This window comes from Zonotrichia leucophrys, chromosome 5 (genome assembly GCF_028769735.1).
Source record: "Zonotrichia leucophrys gambelii isolate GWCS_2022_RI chromosome 5, RI_Zleu_2.0, whole genome shotgun sequence".
NCBI lineage: Eukaryota > Metazoa > Chordata > Aves > Passeriformes > Passerellidae > Zonotrichia > Zonotrichia leucophrys.
The window spans coordinates 15160694-15179895 of record NC_088175.1 but is presented as its reverse complement, the minus strand read 5'-3'; the positions used below and the strand labels follow the sequence as shown (position 1 = coordinate 15179895).

Sequence of the window (19202 nt, the reverse complement as noted above, 5' to 3'; positions counted from 1 at the left end):
TTCTCAGATCTGTCCCACTAATTCATTACTCTCCAAGAAGCTAAAAATGCATGAGAAAAATCTGGGATGACAAGAAGGATATAAAACTCCTGAATTGGTGGTTGGTATTGACATTAAAAATAAAGAACCCTGCCTCTGGTGCTGAATCTAGCCCATACAGTTTGGAATTGTTTAGGAGTATATTTTAGGTGCAATTTGTTCATGGTATTCTGGAGTCCCCTCCTCCTTGAAGCAAGGTTGTTCCTCTCTGCAGCCTCTCATGCACAAGTTTTCATGTGTCTGGGACTGGGACCCAGCACAAGCTGGTTAATAGTTACACAGCACAATTGAAATGCAGTTCTGGATGGAAGGTGGTCATCATCAGCATGTACTATTCTCCCTCTTGCCATAGTAAATAACATGGAATAATTTCAGAGCTTGCACCCTGTTCATGGCATTCAGTGCAACCATATTGCACAGCTATATAATCTGTTCAAAGCTGCTTGTTTGAAACTCACTGAACACCATTCTTGCAGTCATCATATCAGGATTCAGTATCTAGCTGGCTACAGTTACAGAAGTGTAACAGAAACAGTGAAGAAAAGCAATAGGAAAAGGTTTGAAAAGTTATTACTTGCCCTCTGTTACTGTCAAGAGATAGCTGGAGCTGAGCTTGTCAGAATTGCCATTTCCAGGTTTTGGAAGAGAAGCACCAGAGCCCCATTAAATGATGTTGAAAATAACAACATTGTCAGAGTTAATTCCTTGTGCTATTTATGAACTGTCTGGATTTTTGGAAGTTAGGGGTCACACATGCAACCTTCTATCTCCAAACATGCAGATGTTCTCAGAAAATAATAACACAACAATTTCCTCAGTCTCCCAGTAGTCCCAGAGATAGAAGAAAGTGCCAAAGAGAACAACTGGTCAGCAAATTGAACCGTTAACATCAAACATGGCATAGCTGCAGCTTTGCTAAGATACAAATCACAACAGAAACAACACAACTACCAACAATACACCTAAAATTGCTACGAGCAAAATTATGCCTACACACAGACATATACAGCTTTATTATCTGATACAGAGAGACTCTATTATATAGTCTCTGAAGTTTATAATAGAATAGTTTATGAGCTATGTAAATATATATAATATCTTCTTTATTATATGCATACTAATCATATATAACTATATTTTGTATACAATATAATTTTAATTTATATAGATAAAATTATTTTAAAGAAGAATGGTGAAATGCAGAAATCTAAATCAAGCGGTGAGGTATTTGGGCACAACCTCAGAACAGATCCATAACCACAGTTACAAGAAGGCCTCTCCGTTGCTCCTCTGTCTCGCACATATTTGGCTTTTTTTGAAAGCTGAGACAGGCATCTGCTACAGAAGGAACAAATACTTGTATTGTATCAGTAACAGAGATGTCCTGTGTTACTTATCTTGCAGAGCACAGCACAAAGGCCAAAAGTTCCTACTTCTTTTCATGCTCATTGATCCAAGCTGGGCGATGTGGTGAGGCATGGTAAGAACTCTGAGGCAAGGGCACTTCAGCAGCACCAAACACAGCTTCACACACACTGTGAAAGCCCAGCTGTTGCAAAGTGCTTGCTGTTAGAACCACATAAACATGCCCCTGGTAAATGGACAGTCTGCTATCACCTGACCCACATTTCTTGGCTAGCTGCTGCAGGTTAAAGAGTCCCTTGTGCTGGCAAAGATGAGGATAATATAAAAGGCTTCTTGGTGCCAGATTTCAAACAAGCACAGGCAATGAAGTGCAGCACCTTTTAGCTGCACTTTGATAGAAAAGCAAATCTTTTTCACCTCTGCTCATGCAACATTTACCTTCACTACTGTGAATATTGCTGCCTTTACAAGACATCAGTCTGCTTATCCCAACTCCATCAGTCAGGAGGTTTTCTGCTGTCCCCTGTAGCAAGGGTAGACTTTCAGGTTGCATCACTCGAGAGAGGTCTCTCTAATCTTCCTCCTTCAGATATCTTCCTAGGCCATATCTTGCATAAACACATGCATTATATAAGCTCAACCCCATAAGTTTTACACTCACATTTTGTGTCAGTTGTGAGAAAGTTAATTCCCAGCCAATTCTACCTGCTTAGAGCCCACCAGCCCTGGACACCAAGATGCACATTTTTATGGCTGGGACTCGTCTCTGTGTTTGCCTGCAGTCAGACCTACCTCAGGCTTTCATCTGCTCCCACACAAAGCCCTGTGCCCTGAACTACCACAGGCAGCTGGTGTTTAAGCATTTTGCATGCAGGATTAATTCAAGACAAGTGGTGAAATTATGGAATAGAGTGTCCTTTTATCCTGTTTAGGCACTAAAAATTCACCATGGCTAAAATAGTTGTTTTACTTAGCATCTGACCACAGAGTAGAACTTTTCATGCTTTTCTCATCACTAGGTTTTTCTCATTTGAAACAGTGTTAAACCCAGATTATTTCATAGACCTGATTCTTTACCATCACTAAGTAGATCAAACATTGATTTATTATTTTCATAGGGCTTTTAGCAGTGAAATTAGTCTGATTTTTTTTTTTCCCTCCAGCAAGCTTGACCTTGGAGTCAACATCCTGTTTAGCAGTCAACGTAACTTCATCATCACACAGAGCATGAAGATTCCTCTCTTTTCCTTCATGGCAAAATACATGCCATTTCACTGTCTTGGTGGAGCCTTCAACTTTACTACAGATTGAAGCAGCTAGTCCTTTGAGGGGAGAAATGCAAATCAAATGCATGATTCAAGTCAGGTTTAAAGAACTGAATTTCTGGAGAGGGGCAGAGAGGATAGAGAGAAGAAAATGATCATACAATTTCTGTCCACTTATGCACTGTTATGATGGGAGGACAGTGGGCTGAACAACAGAAGAGCAGCCAGAACTGTACAACAATTCCACAGCAACTACATCCTCAGCTTTTCCACTTCCACAAACCCTCCTGATGCCAGCAGCCACCTCAGGGACTGGACTGTGAGGCATCCCAGGAACAGCACAAACAGATGCACTTTGTTCATGCTGCTCTTTTGCAAACTCTACACCTGGTGATACAAAGGCTCCCTGTATTTCACACTTCAAGTTTCAGTATCACTAAGGTATTGGAAGTGTAAGTGTACCTTATGTTTTATGTATTTCTGTTTTAACTAACAGCACAGCTTTGCTTGTATTACTTCCTTTTTTACTTGTAAAATTCTTAGGTGACTGGAGTGAGCTTTTGTACTCGTCTTGCTAATAAATATGTCAGTTTGTGACTGACTGAGATAAGAAAGTTGCACACAAAGCTTTTACTGAAGTATCAGCTTCACTTGGGGCCATATGTAGGATATAATCCCATGTGAATGACAGGCATATACAGCAGCCCTTTGTCTTTGACTTGCCTATATAATATGAAGTTATATATGGACTGGGCATCCCTCACTCCCTTTGCTCAGATAGAGACAGCCCCAGTGACAGCAGCCTATACCAAATCACAAAATAGCGATATCCAGCACATACTCCAACTTGCCTATTCTACCTTTCTACCAAAAAGTGGTTTCCAAACTCAGAGGTACAGGAAAGCAGAGTATTCTGAAATAAAAATGGTCAGACAGATTTGTGGTAACTTCATTATTTGAAAAAAGAAACAGCTGTACTTATCCAAAGTAACTACTACTTCTCCACAAATCCTTTGTCTAAAGTGCTGAGCCAGCACCTACTACGCTGCTGTTTATAAATCTGCCTACAACTCTAACCCAGTTTCACTGAACCACCAAATAATACTCTTTGCAAGTGATGTATGCATATGTTTCTTAAGGAAGGGACATATGACCTCAGCAAGGCTTGGGAAGCCCATTCTCACAAAACAGATCTTATTTCCCATGTATTTTTACATTCACCACCTGAGAGAAAACACATTAAACCTCTCCCAGGTCTGAGCTATCACGACACCAGGGAATTGATTTTCATCACCAAACTGTGAAGCTACTGACCTTCCTCAGCTTGGGTTGAACAGCTTTCAACATAGTGCAGGTGCTTCCTCCTGGAGCTGTGTATTTTTTTCTGTGTCCTGACATGTCACCTTTTTTAGGCACTGTGAAAGCTTTGTCATTCAGCAGTTCCCATTCTCCATGACATGACTGCTACTACTCTGCTCTATTTCTCTCGCTTCAGATTACCCAGAGTACAACTGAGGAGCAAAGAGCTACAATGCCATGCAGCACATTTTTCCATAATCAGGATTGTTTCTGAATAGAGCCCTACAAGGTCAGATACAAGATCCTTAAATGGTGAAAATCTGCTCCTGAACCATCTTATGTCATGTTTTACACTCTCTCTGCATTTACTGTTCAGTAACAGTGCAAACCACTATGCAAAGAATGCCTCCAGCAAACTGGATCTGTGTCTTGGCACTCACTGGAACAGACAGGAGCAAGCAGAACTGGGCCTGCCTCACCTGAATACACTGCTGACAAAATTTCTGCATGGAAATTCAGGAAGGCCATCTAGCCTCTCCCATAACATATTAGTTCCTAGATCAGCTTAAGCTGACGTGGCATGTCAAAAGCAGAAATGCTCCAAGTCTGTCAAGAGGTGCACAGTTGCATTTGGCTCTAACTTCAGGAGCCTGCACATGTCAGTGCTGTGTGAAGTCCGAGTGTGATTTTTTTTTAATTAGAATAGAACAAAATGTTAGTCTTCCTAATCCTTGAGTTTATTCTGCTTTGGATCCATTTCCTGTGGCTTAATTCTGAACAGTGAGTTTGAATAGTATCAAAAAGATTGAGATGGAAGCTTGAAGGCTTCCCTCTTACCAGCTGAATCTGCTGCAGATGTTCTACCACTGGTCAAGTCCTCGGTATTCAGTGACTGCAGATCTGTGTAGGAGGGAGCAATGCTTGGGCTGCTGGTGTCCTCTGAGTTGGTTGTCCAGCTGCTCTCTGAGGCACGGGCCTGCCTCTCAGAAGAGTTGGAAGAGGGAGAAGTCCAGCTGGGTGCTTTTGAAGCAGACACTGGTCGCAAAAAACAGGCATTGGTTAGAGACATGCAGGGCAGTCTACCCAGAGATCACAACTATTCCGAAGACATGCTAGACCAGTGTACTGGGGCTCTGTAAATACAAATTCCAACATGCACAGCAACACAGGTTTTTTGTAACAAATGCAGAACCACTTAGCTAGTGCCTGGCACTGTCACCTCCAGCACTACTCAGCTGTCTGCCTTAGATTCCATGCTGCAGGCAGCCATATGCTTTCCTGTTGCTCAAGTACTGGAGAAGCTGTGACTTTTCAGAACAAGATTTCACGTTTCTGACACTGCTGACAAGACCTGAATATGTTTGTTGTGCAACTCTCTGGAGTTTTTACAGCACCACAGATTTTTTTTAAAGTGGTTTTATTTAATTTAATTAAGCATTCCCTATCTGTAACACCCACTCAAATGCAGTCATCATCTCAGGAATGCTCTGCATGGAGGGGGAGTATAAAAATTACCTGAAATTGACCTATTAATGTGCACTAGGAATAACTTTTGTTTGTGAACATGCAGAATGTAGAGTCCCAATCTAAATATACTGCATAACATTTTTGCTCAGTGTAGACCAAAAATCCTGTTCTCATTTGCCAGACTTGCATGTCAAACAGTTCAGACCTGTCTAACCATCACCCAGAGCTCGGAACACAATCACACACATCCACTGCTATGAGTTTGTATTCTGTACTCTTTGTATTGCATGCTCTTTGCCCACATCATCACTTGAATGCTAGCAACAATGGACGGCTCGAGTGAGGAAATAATATTAATAAAAAAGAAAGTTATGGTAAAAAAGTCTTCCTGAACTAAGGAAAAGTGTACAGGTAGAGACTAGTTCTAATTTAATACCAGCTTAGTAACTGTTTTCTAAATTAGTACATCTGTATTAAACCAACAAAGATCTTGATGCTCCACAAATCTTGCAGTTACAGTGAACAACTACTGACACAGAGATTCTCTTCTCAGTATGTAATAAACAAACAACCCTTACTGGGTTGACAGATACTTTGGAAAAAAATAACAAATTTAGTTAAAGAAGATTTCTCTCTCTCCATCCAAATGATGTGATGGGACACTTCCGTATTATGGAAACCTTGATATGTGCATAGACAGAACATCCAAACAGTGCTCTCTGCCTTGCCTCTTGAGAAATGTGAATTTATTTTGTATATCTGCACTGATAGCCTCAGGTAAGCAGGCAGTGGTATTTTTATAAGTGTACAGCTGAGACCCTACTGACACTGAGTGCCTTCAGAGGAGTCACCCCTGAGGATGAGGAGCTGTAAGGCACATCTGCCTCCTTTCTGTCAGGTTGACATCAGTTGTGTCAGACACAGAACCAACGCCCACCCCTCCTCCCTGCAGTAACTGCACACTGTGTGGTGCTCGGTGCCTGCAGAGAAAGAATGATGAGTGTATGATTGTAATCTGTCAGTCCCTCTCTCAGTCCTTTTGTTAAACACAGCACCTGAAAAGCCATCCTTAAAACTTCAGCTGAAATTGCTCTGACAGACAAAGCACTTTATTTGGACATAGAGGACAAACTGAAAAGCTGAGCTCTGTATGTGGATCACTAACAGGAGCCAAGTGATTTTTTTTAAAGTGTGCTTTATATCCTATAAACTGTGGAATTATTTCATTTTAAAAAATCGTAGATTTCCAGTGGTTTTTTAAGTCAGTCACAACAATATGAAAAAACAGGCTAATTTAGAAACATGTAAGATCTAATAACTCAAATACTGCCAACTAGTTTTGTGCTTTCCAAACTCAGTTTTTATCTAAGAAGGCATCTGACTGGACTAGCATTGCCAAATACTTCTATGTAAGGGCATATTAATTTTATTCCAGGCAAGTTGGGCCATCTTGAAAGAACAGAATTGTTTGCTTTTTTCTTTAAAAGAGTTTTGTACTTTGGAAAACCAAAACCACAGGGAGTTTTTTCTGCAACAGCTGTTCTTTAAATTCTTACTACAGTCACCTTCTACCTGTGACTGTTCTAGGTTCCCCAACACTAATTATTAAAACAAGCAAAAGGGCATTTTCTCCTATGCTGAGCCAAAAGACCATCTAGCAATCTCAAAAAGCAAGACAAGCAAAAGTAAACATCTACACATGTTTAGGATCTCTCTTCAGATGCTTCTGCTTGCTGCTCTTCAGACTCCTGGAAGTGCTGCAGCCAAATTCCTAAATGAGGCAGGGCGCTTGTAGAAGTTTTGAATTCAGTCTCTAATGCCAATAGCCAGAGAGTCAGAGCCTTTCTGCTGTAGGAATTTCTCAGAAATCTGTTTATGTTGAAGGACTGGAGCCAGAACTATCCCTAAATTGCAAATTCTGTAGCATGCATTGGATACTGAAAATCAACTCACTGATTCCCAAAACGAAAAACGTTTCCTTCAACATGCACTTTAATTTTCTTGACTTATCTATGCTTAAAACAATGGATTGGCTTTTAATATGCAGATTTACCTTGAAGCATTAATTCCTTTTTGGTGTTTTGAGGACCTGTTCCTTGATCCCTACACTGTATTACAATAAACCATGTTAGCATCATTTATTTTCTTATTACATAGGACTTCAGATTTTTCTGATTTTAGCACAGCATCACAGTTTCTAGTGACAGGTGTAGTTTCCAGCTGCTGATCTTGTGTTGCAAGTATTGCCTACTTTCAGAGAGAACAGCACAAAGTAGTTAAGCCCAGATATGCTGTTGGATAGCCTCTCAAGGGTCATGGTAAGAGTCCAAGTAATTTGAGCCATTTAAAACCAGACAAAGCTCTTGGGAAGAAGTGGGCGTGGCTGAGCAGGGTGGATGATGTAATAGATCTTGCCTTACTCTAATTATGGTGAGTAAGAATACCTCATTGAATTGAAGAGTGCAGCTAACACTGATAGAATATGAGACTGTGAGCTGGAGGCCCATTGTGTAACAAATGCAAATGTTTTGTCACCTGCTGGCTGTGATCATTTACAGATTGTGTAGCATTTGTGATAGGAACATTTGGGTCAGCTTTAAAATCTCATTTTTCACTTTGGCAGTAACAGTTTGACTAGGCTGATAATAATCATAACAAAATTCAAATTTTTCCTTTTCCCCACAAAAGGAAAAAAGAGAATGGGACACCACAATACATAATTTTTCTTAATATTTCTATGGCCTCACTCAAGAGTTTTTGCTTCTTGAGGAGAAATCCACATGATTTGGCAGCTGTCAGTTAACTAGACATAAATCTCAAATGCTGAAATATTTTGAATCAAACATTTTGCTTAGCATTTACTCTACCTGAACCTGGCAGAAGGAAGGGTTTACAAGAACATATTAAATAAAATAGTTTTCACTGTGAGGCTTATTATGGGTGCTTTCCATTTCTGTACCTCAGATTTTGACCTTTCTTTTCATCTTCCAAATTCTTTGCCAGTTTGTTCAGCCCTGTTTCTTGCCATCAGTCCCCCAACCATGCCTTCAGTTTTCCCAGAACAAAAAGGATTCAGCATTAGCCTTGGTTTTGTTTAAAATGTACTTCCTATAGAATAACCATTACATTCCAACTGTATTTAAATTAATTTTTTTTTAGACTCTGAGCATTTTCAGAGAAATATCTGCTTTTGGAGAAACCTGTGCCAAAATACTGTAGCCCCAATGTACAGAATCTCTCCCTCTGAGGACTGATCCTCTTTGCTCTCATGGCACTCTGGAAATCCCACTTTGCAATCCCTTTTCAAAATGTATTTCCAGGCAGCCTGGCCATCAGCCTGGGTAATTATCTGGTCAGCTGAGCAGCTGCTCAAGCACATTCAGACAAGACAGACAGACAGACGATTTCCTAACAGCGCTGGAGCCCTGACAGGGGTGCTGAGCCTCCAGGACGTTGCTCTTCACAGCTGCCTGCACAGGAAACAGATTTCAAATGTGGCCATCCTTCTCACACCAATCCTTCTGCTTGCACTTAGCCCTTACACTCCTCCCTCCCCCGGCTGGGTACTTGCTATTGTTCCTGTGCAGAGTGTTTGCTACTGGAAATGAGTAATTGCTGTCACCTCGGGCTTTCCACTCGGGTGTCAGCGAGCGCAGCTCTCCAGCTTTGCTGCCGCCCGTAGAATTAAATCGTGATCTGCACAATAATGGAGAACAACTAGGCTGGAGTTTATCCTACCTCTTGCTGTCAAGTGTCCTTCAAAGTAAAGGGCCAGAAACAAAGACCTGTCATTTCTGCTTCCCTTTAGAGCCTGTCAGCTGCACTGGTCTGGCCCTTTATCATACAGGGTTCAGAAAAGGAGTGGGACCAGCTCATAAGTAAGGATTTTAAAATACCCTTAGGAAACACTTCCTTAGGGTTCCTATACAGTTCACAGAATAACAGTTTCCCATGCAAGAATTACATGGAGTACATCCTGGTCTGTTAGGGGAACCACCCTCCTCCATTAATCTCAGTCAGATGCCAAAGTCAGCGTGCAAATATCCTCCCTCAGTGACATGGATCATACAGGACAAACCTCTACAGGGGCACAAATGAGTGTCTCCTACAAAACTGCAATGCTTTGGGAAAGTCTACTCTACTCTCCTCATCTGGATGTCCTAGACCTCTGCCTACAGACTAGTGTCCCCTGTGACTGAAAACACACACCAACAGGCAGTGCTTTTGCTAATCATATACCTTAAGACCAGGCCATATCCCTCCAAGGGTAGGACATCAGGTGATATACCATAAAATTTGGTTTATGAAAGTCTTTTTCTTATGATTAGCTTTATTAAGGTTGAGCAAAAATTTTTAATTTAATTAAAAGGTTTTTTTTTAATTAAGAAGGCGCATTTATAGGTTTTTCAGTTAACAAGGATATAACAACATTAGGAAGGAAATACCAAGTCAGAGCAACCAACAGCCCCATTTGAAACAGTACATGGCTGTGTGAGTAAGCATAAGGATCACATAGCCATGAAACTAGAGAGAGAGGTAGAGTATCTCAGTTTTACATATTTACACTTCATGGGTGCTCTTCCTTCTCTCCACATCACAACGATAAATAAGTATTTACAACTAAGAACCAACAAATAAATATAAAGAAGGTCAGAGAAATCTCTTTTAGAAGAGATTCTAAAGGTTCCCTTACTTGTGTACAAAGATCCAACCACACTGTCTCAAAAGGACTAGTCTGTAGCATCCATCAAAATAGCAGATGGAAAACCAGATGGGGTTTATCCAAAACCCAATCCAAAGCTGACAATCCAAGTTCTCTGACAGAAGTACTATTCATGTGTTACAGGGAATATCTGATGGACTCAGTGAGCAGAGGAAAGCTATAACTCTTTAAACTGCTTTAATACATAGCAGTCATAAAGTGGAATTAATAAGAGAGAATCTCAATTGAAACTTGAAAAAGTAAACTGTTGTTTACTTGGGCAATTACTCCACAACCTCCTGCAAGGAAGGACAGAAGTCTGTTCATGCAGAAAAGCTAGAAGCTCATATAGCCACATAGTGACCATGAGCTGATGAGGCAAGGCAGGGGATTTGCATGCATGTTCAAAGCATGCCAGAAAGAACTGCTATATTTGCAGAAAAGTGCATGCAGTGCTGGAATTAAGGTAAACACCTGTTGTCTTTGTCATTCTCCAGCTGCTAAATCACAAGACAGCAGGAAGTATCAAAAGACAGCAGGAAGTACTGATGAGCACTGGCACAGTAGTTGCTGGTTTCAATGAACTGCTGGCAAAAAGCATATGGGAACTAAGATCAGGTAAAGGCTAGGATCACAGAGGTGATCACCATTCTTTGGGTTCCAGAATACAAAGGCAAATATGGCTTAGACTCTTTCAATGGCTTTTCATATCTCTATGTAAGAAATGTCACTGCTGAAAACACCTCTGTGCTCTTTCCCCATGAATGCATTTCGGCAATCTCCAAGACTTAGTCAAGACACAGGTGGAGTGAATCACAAAAGGCTTTCAGTTTCTTTACAAAAATAAAATATTTCTTGTTCAATCCAGAAGGCCCGTTTTGAAACTCTGATAATATTAACTGTGTTAAAATAAAGTGCAAACTACTCAAACCTTTGAGAAGCCAAAGAGCAAGGCAAAAATCCTGTATGCTCTCATTGCACTCTGTTATCTTACTGGAACAGACTTTCTCATTGCTTTTGCCTCACCTGTTTGTGGGTGGGTTGATGAAGCACTGGTCCATGGTGCATCCTCAAACTGAACCCAAGCACTGATGGACGATGACAGATCAGTGTTGGGAGACACATGGTTACCAGAATCCACCTTGGGCTGCTCAGCTGCCTCCTCCAACTCTGAGCAGAAAAGGTCCTGAAATCCTCCATTTGCATTGTGGTTCTCTTCTGAAGATGTGTCAGAGGAACTAAAACATTTCACTGGAGGAGCCTCAGTGCTACCTAAAATAGAGGTAACATAGAAGATTTACAGGATTGATCATTATTTCATTGTTTTTTATTGAAACATCTAAAATTTACCACTAAATGTAGGAATTTTTCCTTCACCTAATGCAGTTTTTGGATTAACACTGAGCAATCTTGCACTTGATTTTAATAGGTGAGACGACCTCCGTGGCTGGTTGGATACTGTCTTGAATTTTGAAGCACAGATCCAAAACCTGTAGTAGATCTACATCACACAAGGAGAGTAATTTGCCTTTTTGGCCCAAATTCTCCTATTACATAGGGGTAACAGGAGATAATTCAATCTCTGAACAAACTGCTTCCACTTAGAAGGCAAGCTGTCCCACATATATCACATATATATGCTAGATTTATGCCAGTACTTGGTCTAAATCAAACAAGGAAGTCTCAGCAGTTCCAGAGAAAATCAGAGAGCTTACCTCGTGGGGGAACAGGGAGGAGCAGCTCGTCAGGGAAGGACACCCACTCGGACTGGTGGGAGGCAATGACACCTGTCAGAGATGTCATATTCGCAGCTGGTCACTCATCTTCACTCGGGGATCAGAAGGAGGAGGAAGCAGAATGGGAGAGGTACAGTGAAGATGAGCCAGCAGAGGGAAACACCTCCTTTGCACTTTCTTTTCAACTGCTGTTAAGACAAGAAAGTAGATGATTTCTTTTATAAAATTAAATGGGAGGAACTAGTGCCACCGTTTTTTACAATATTGAATGTTAAAGCAATTTATGTACTACAGTCACAGTACTGTCAAAGCACTACCACCTTTGAGACAGGAACGTCACCTGTGTTTAGAGGAGGGTTACACTTGAGCAACTTCTTCATATAAAGCAATCATCTTCATGTTAAAACAGTCCATCACCAAAACCAATGTTTTCGTCCCTACTCAAGGAGCCACACCTCTCGTAATCCCAGTAAGAGCAGATGAGGAGATTCTCCCAGGTTTAGCAAATTTTGATTATGATGTAACTTAATCTCCACTCCAAGCTATCAACATGTCTTTGCCCACCTTGCTGCCATCAATGTCTAATCCCTTGGCAGAGCAAGCAATAAACTGCACATTTCATTATCAATAACATTTATGAAGCTGATTCTGGAATGAGGATGAGTGGCCAATGACTCTCATCACGATCTGGGTATAGAGAGCTGCCCTCTCATCCAGATGCACCTTCTACTCTGCTGCTTGACTGGAACTTCACATTTAATTTGAAAAAACATCTTAGACCTTGTCCAGAGTTAAGCATGATTTTGCTGTAGCTCAGCAAATGTTTTCACAGATGTGAAAACTGAATTTAGTAGGCCCTTCAACAGTATGCATCTCACACAGATCTGTGAATCTGCTAGATGGAATGGAGCACTGGAAAGTGCTCTGGTTGTTAGCTAGAAACTGGGAGAGTCAGGTCCAGGCAGAGAAATTCTCTCTGACTGGAAACCATGACCACCCCAGTTTTGCAAATCACTTCAAAACTCTCGGAAGACTCTTCCTAGGGAAATATGCTAATTCTGTCCCCAATTATCTCAAGCATTGAAGCTCTTGTTGCCATGGTGTTGAAGTACTTGAAATACTGAAACTCAGACCTATTTGAAAGAGCTTTAAGCAGCGTTTCTTGGCCTCCTGTCTCTCACCTAACTAAAGGGTTTTTCAGGGTGAAACTTCATGGTAGTGTACAAGAACAGATACTTCACCGAGACTTCACTTTACCCCATATTAACAAAATTAGGCCTAAAAAGCAGACATATTTAAATGCATTCAATCTTTAAGCATTTCTGAAGGAAACAGATCATTAAATAGCTTCCAATATTATTATTCTCCTCAGGGCCACAAAGTCCTTTGTCAGCTGAAGGCAGATCAGCAGTCAAGAAAGAGCTGAAAACCTCAAAAGTTCAGAAGTCACAAACCTGCCTGACAACTAGAATTCCTGTCTGAAGATGAATCTTTTTGAGCAGAATAGAATGCAAAATGTACCATTTCCTGCAAACACAAAAGAGGATCCTCAGAGATAATCCTGATGGTTAAATGCAATTTGTCATAGGACCAACCCCCCCTTGCCATAGACTTTCCAGAGGCTATGAACCCTAACCAGTCACCCTGCACATCTCACCCTTGTTACACAACCAATTCCCTCCTGCAAGGAACAGCAGCACTCGAGCCCCTTTTCCTCCACTGCCATGGCAGGAGCCCTGTCTCCATGCAGTGTGGGCAGGTACACCTGCCTGCCCTGAATAATAGCTATTCTGGGTGCTGTTAATAGAAACTACAAAGCTAAACATAGAAGCAAGCTAAGGGAAAAAAAAAATCAGATGTTTAGGGTCATCTGGAGGCCATATAAGGGAAGGAGAGGATGACCTTGGTGTCTTGTTTTCCTCATGTGACCAATTAAGCTGTTTGTTTTGGTCTTGTTTAAATATCTGTAACTAAGTTTTCTTTTCTCAGAAAACTGGATACTGACCTGCCCTTTCTCCTGGAAAAGTCCTGACAGAAGCATGAAGTGGCAGGAAATGAAGAAAGAAAACAGTTTACCCTGCCCTGTATGCACAGAGACCAGCAGAGCTCATTTTTAAATTTCTTTTTCTTTTTAATTTCAAGGGGAAGAAAGATATGAAAGGAGGCAAGAAAATGGACTGTTTCAGCAGTACAGATATGTGGGAGAATTACACCATTATTTTAAGATGGATTTCCTCTAGTACCTTACTGCCCTGTGACAAATAAAATTCTTAAAATCCACTTAGTACCAGACAGCAAAACTAGCACTTTAAAATGGATAGTAATCATTATAAGCCCAGAAAAGCATCAGAATACTGTGCATTGAGGGTTACACAACTTTCCCATGACTGGAATTTTCTAGAGACTTCCCAGTTTGGTAAATAAAAGAGATTGTGTTGACTTATCAGGGTTATCACGCCCTTTAGACAAGCAGCCTGAAAGGGAAGAAAGGCAGTCTGAGTAACTTATAACTTCAAAGATATTCAGAACAGAGGCATTTTGAGGATGCATATGTTAGGTTAAAAAAGAAAAAGATAGAATTTTGCATTCTTTCAACATTCACCAAAGATCCTCAATCCCACCCCTTGACCTAAATGCCTGTACAGAATTATGAATCATGTATAGCTAACACTTGTGCAGACTATGTGGAAAAAATACTTCATCCACAAACTTCACCTCTCATTCACTCTCCAAAATCCTCCTTCAAGAAAGACCTAAGCCCATCCCAGTGTGAACCAATGGGCCTCAGCCAGCACAACTCCCGTGCCACTGTGCATTCAGTTAACATAACGATGCTGCAATGTGCAGAACCACTACAGAGGTAAATCTCTGCAGAGGAACCATTTGAACTGTGGGTAACCCTGAATCCTCTCTGCACCAAAGCAGCTAGCACCACTATTTAAACACTGCAGTGAGTACTCTGCAAGTGAATTTCAGAGCATTCCTTCCTGTTCTTCAGAAATCTCAAACATCTCTGGCTATTCCTAGAGGAATGAACTTTGGAGCCTACTAGGACTAAGAGCAAATGGATCTTCTAAACTCTAAGTGAGCTACAATTAAATCAAAAGTTTATGCTGCACAGCCCAAATACGAGCAGATGGAAACACATTTCTTGGAATAAGATATTACCAGGCCAGACCAGCAACCTTTTTCTGTCTACACTAACAGGATTGTTTAGATCGTTACTTCTGGATTTGTGTTATTATGTGCACTAAGCATTTAGTGCTGAAGTGGTTAAAAAAAGTAAGCTAATTTATCAGATTTTTGGTATAAAAAAAAAAAAAAAAAAGTGAATCAGAAGTTTGTTTCCTACTATTACACAGTAAATACAATGTTTTACTTATTCACCCCAATGATCCTTACCATCAATTCCAAGGCAGTGACCTGACCATGAGGAAAAAAACCTCTCTAAGAAGCTGAAATTTCTGCTTCAGGTGTCCCTTTTTCACATTACAGTTTCACAGTGGTGCATGTAAATATGAGTGGCAAGCAGGTGACAGTTATTTCCAGGTCTCCAGGAGGTAGAGATCATAGAGTTGGAACAAAACTCTGTGTCTCTTTAGTCCCATCAGTGTTTTGATTATACAAGCCCTTCTGAAAACTGATGAAGGTTTATTCTAAAATGACAGAACTGCTTTGATAACTAGAAACCTCTTATTTCAAAACTATGTAAATTCACAGACTACAGCCATTCCTTCTTGTGATGTGATTACACATCTGTCCTTTTGTACAACTCCACGCCAGCAACAGATGAAAGGAATAGCATTGTCCTTCTCCCTTTATCTTGGTAAACCAAAATCATGTATTTGAGAAGGACACACATAATTATCCAGAAGTCTGACACCTAGCACCTTGTACAATGAGCCCTCACTTTAGGAGGGACCTTTACACACTTTGTGAGTACAAACACCAACAGTACTAATGTTGGTATGTAGAAATGTTTGTGACATTGTTGATGCTTAGAAGTATCAGAAGTATCAGTAATGGATTTCAGAAGTATCTGTAATTGCATGGTGTTTTTGTAAACATACCATTCCAAGTATTTAATTCCTCATGTGTTTGGACAGCAAACTCAAACAGTTTCTCAGTAGATTTCATCTCTGCTGAGAAGAAACAGCTTGGCACAGTTAATAATTTTAAGCACTAAGGTCATTTCTCCAATTGCTTCAAGTTACATCCATATGATGCAGGCTGCAGTTGGCTTTCTGATCACTACCTAGAGTTACTAGGTTACAGTTATATAGGAAAACAGGAGAAAAAAATCAGGATAAAAACACTGAGAATGAAATTCAGTTGTTTGCTTTCTTGTTTTCCAAATATATCAGCAGCAAGCTTGTGCTAAGTGCATAGACTCTATTGCCTTACATAGCAATACTATTGAAAAAAATCCTGTAATCCATACAGTGATTCTGTTTTTCTTGCTTATACATTCCCTTCAGTTCCAGGAACTGAAACATTGACTGGTTACAGTGGCTTGCATTTGGTTTTGTAGGAGACCATTGTGGGAAAACAAGTAGACAAGCTGTTAAATTTCACTTAGAAGAGAAAAGAAACTAAGCCAAAGGGACAGTAAGAAAAGGAAAGACTCTGACCAGGGCTTTTCTTGTAACAAACAAGCTTCACTCCCACCAGGAAAGCCTCAAGGAGAAATAAGTAATTTTATCTTGACCATGTGTTTGGCAAACCTGTACAGATGAAACTATTCTGGTAGCATGAAGTGAGGAATGATTGCTGCCTTGGGAAACTTTCCAAGTGAGAGAGAGCTCATGGTTCTTCCTCTCGGCTTGGCCTGTAAATAAACACTGACCATCAGCACATCATGAGCTGAATAATAAACAAACTCCAAATTGCAACTCTGTTCTCCAGCATCAAAAGCCAGTCCCAAGTACTTCAAGGTGCAACAGCATAAACAAAACACAGTGCTAAACAACAGGAAAATAAACCAAAACAATGAACTTGAGAAACCAAATGAAATAAAGGAAGTGGATTTAGATATCGTTCTTACTGAAAAAAATAATTTTATCAACATCTGCCTATATGCCTGAGGTAAGTTTACCTTATGAATGACCTAGATGATGACAGGAATAAAGTTACATTTGGTTGATTATGGTATTCGTAATATTGACAATATTTTCTCCACATACACAGCTCTGCAGCTTGTAAATTGCCCTGAGAGAGTCTCTGATAAAACTCTGTCTTAGATCTTACACCGGTTTTACTTACTCTGACACATGCTCTTATATGAGCTCCATGACTTCAGATGCAGCTTAAAAAACTCAGTCGTTACCTGGTGCGTGTAACACACACACAACAGCAGAACAAACAAAAACTCACCATACGAAAGGAAGCATTAGGGCCCAAAGGGAGACAAATGGATGTGCCTTATGGAACTCCTGCAGCCTCCCTGGGAGAAAGGATGGCTTTTCCCATTATGGGTTACACCTGAGTGAATGGTAACAAGAGCCTGCTGTGTCTGCAGAGCCAGAGCAGATCCCCCTTGTGCCATTACAAGGGAGGTCATCAGTGCTGTCTCCTGGTGATTTGGGACAGAGATGGGGCAAGGTGGAGTGAGGTACTGAAGGTGACTAGAGCTGTCTGGCACTCAATGACAGAAAAGCAGACTAGTGGTCTGCCTGAGCCCAGGACCCACTGCAGCCACCCTAATGACCATTCCCAATTATTCCAGCAGATACAAAGTGATCTGCCTAAATCCACACTGCAAGTCCGTGGCAGAAGCAGTGTTAAAGCTGAGGTGACCTGGAATGACCTTATTTTCTCCAGCACAACCAGCACACATAAAAGTATAGGCCACAAACACACATCCCAGATTTCCTGGAAATTCACAATTAGTGACAGTAAGAGAGGAGATGTATCTGTACAGGATGCATTGGTAAGAAAGTCACAAGCATCTCCCCCAGGAATATTTGTGTCAAGGCTAATATCTGGAAGGTCAACAGCTGCTTTTTGTGCACCAAAATCTATCTGCCACAGAAGCTCCTCTGTTTTCCACAGAGAGAGGACACCTAAAATGCTCTCCTGCAGGCAAAACCAGCATATTTAGGCAGTTCAGAGGGCAATAATGTCTCTCCTGCCAAGGCCATGCCTCAGAAATACTTCATGGATTCTGGATGCCTCATAATGAGAGACAGAGATTCAAAGTCTGATGCTGGAGATAAATTGTACAACCTCCTCTATTACTTGTACTCTAAAATCATGAGAAATGTAGAAAGACACTGCAGAAGACCAGCAGTGCAAAACAAAATAGGAATTTTAATGTATTTTTATTTATTTTTACTATTAGAAGAAATATAAAGCAAGCTAAAACCAAAGGAGGATGTGAGACAAAATGTTTGACAGTGATAGTTCACATCACCAGTCACAGCAGGAAAAGAGAAGTTCTGCATCTCAGGACTTTCAGTATAGCTCACTCTGGGTACATGATTCATTCAAAGTGTAACTGAAGCCATGTAATTGCATGGGAACTTGAAGGACAACTTCCCAAACTGCCAAGCTTTCAACTCAAACTAGAATCTGAGGCAACAATCAGAAAAATGCTTCTCTTACCATACAGAGCAACAGTGCAATAAAACTAGACTGGGACAAGATCACAGCAAAGAGGCAATGTGGCAATTTGTTTAGCAGAATATTTGCATCTCTAAAATCCGGCACTCCCCCCCCCAGTCAATATTTTATAAACAGGGGAAAAAACAGAAGAAAAAACCACAAATTTAAGATTTTTCCTCCCAAAGACTAGAATAGCTCAGGTTTTACTTTGTTCAGCAAAATTCTCTTGGTAATCATAATAGACTACAGGAAATATAAATGCAGTAAGGGAGGAGAAGTTGCTAACATCCCCTTAGGAAAGGGTGGGTTCAGGGTCCTTGCTACTCTTGTTTTCTCAAGGCCTTCACAGGGCAGAAGTCCAAAGCAGCACCCAGAGCCCAGACTTCAACACCTGCCCACTCTGTGTGCCACAGATTCTTCTCTGCTTCAAGATGGTGACTTTGGAGTGGTCACAACTATTGCACAACACAATACTATAAAATTGATGCTCCAATCCACAGTGTGTGGAGGGAACTGTGTTTAAGAATTTATTTCTTCTTTCAAACCTCAAAAAGTGAGTCATACAAGGAATGTGTGTTTCAAAAGAAAATTCCCACTGAGTGACCTGGTTTGCACATCTGATATTGATGCTTTCATATGTTCTCATTCAAATTCTGCAGACAAGCTAGCCAGATGTATTCCATTTACCAAACCCTCCAAAAGCTTCTGTATTTTATTTGCTGTTGT

At 40.7% G+C, this 19202-nt stretch overlaps 1 protein-coding gene across 10 annotated transcripts in view; it reads right to left on the bottom strand.

Moving 5' to 3' along the window:
- STON2 (stonin 2) overlaps positions 1-19202 on the bottom strand; it is a 74851-nt gene that overhangs the window by 40378 nt on the left and 15271 nt on the right. For 3 of the 10 annotated variants that reach the window (XM_064713936.1, XM_064713932.1, XM_064713934.1), the window contains exons 2-4: positions 11853-12061; positions 11164-11409; positions 4806-5003 (exon numbers count right to left, since the gene is read on the bottom strand). In XM_064713936.1, coding sequence (XP_064570006.1) covers positions 4806-5003; positions 11164-11409; positions 11853-11940 — 532 coding nt within the window. In that variant the 5' untranslated portion in view covers positions 11941-12061. Of the gene's footprint in view, positions 1-4805; positions 5004-11163; positions 11410-11852; positions 12062-13327; positions 13349-16597; positions 16702-17135; positions 17212-17246; positions 17361-19202 lie in introns of those variants that run through there. The other 7 variants (XM_064713929.1, XM_064713939.1, XM_064713930.1 and 4 more) reach the window with 6 other exon arrangements.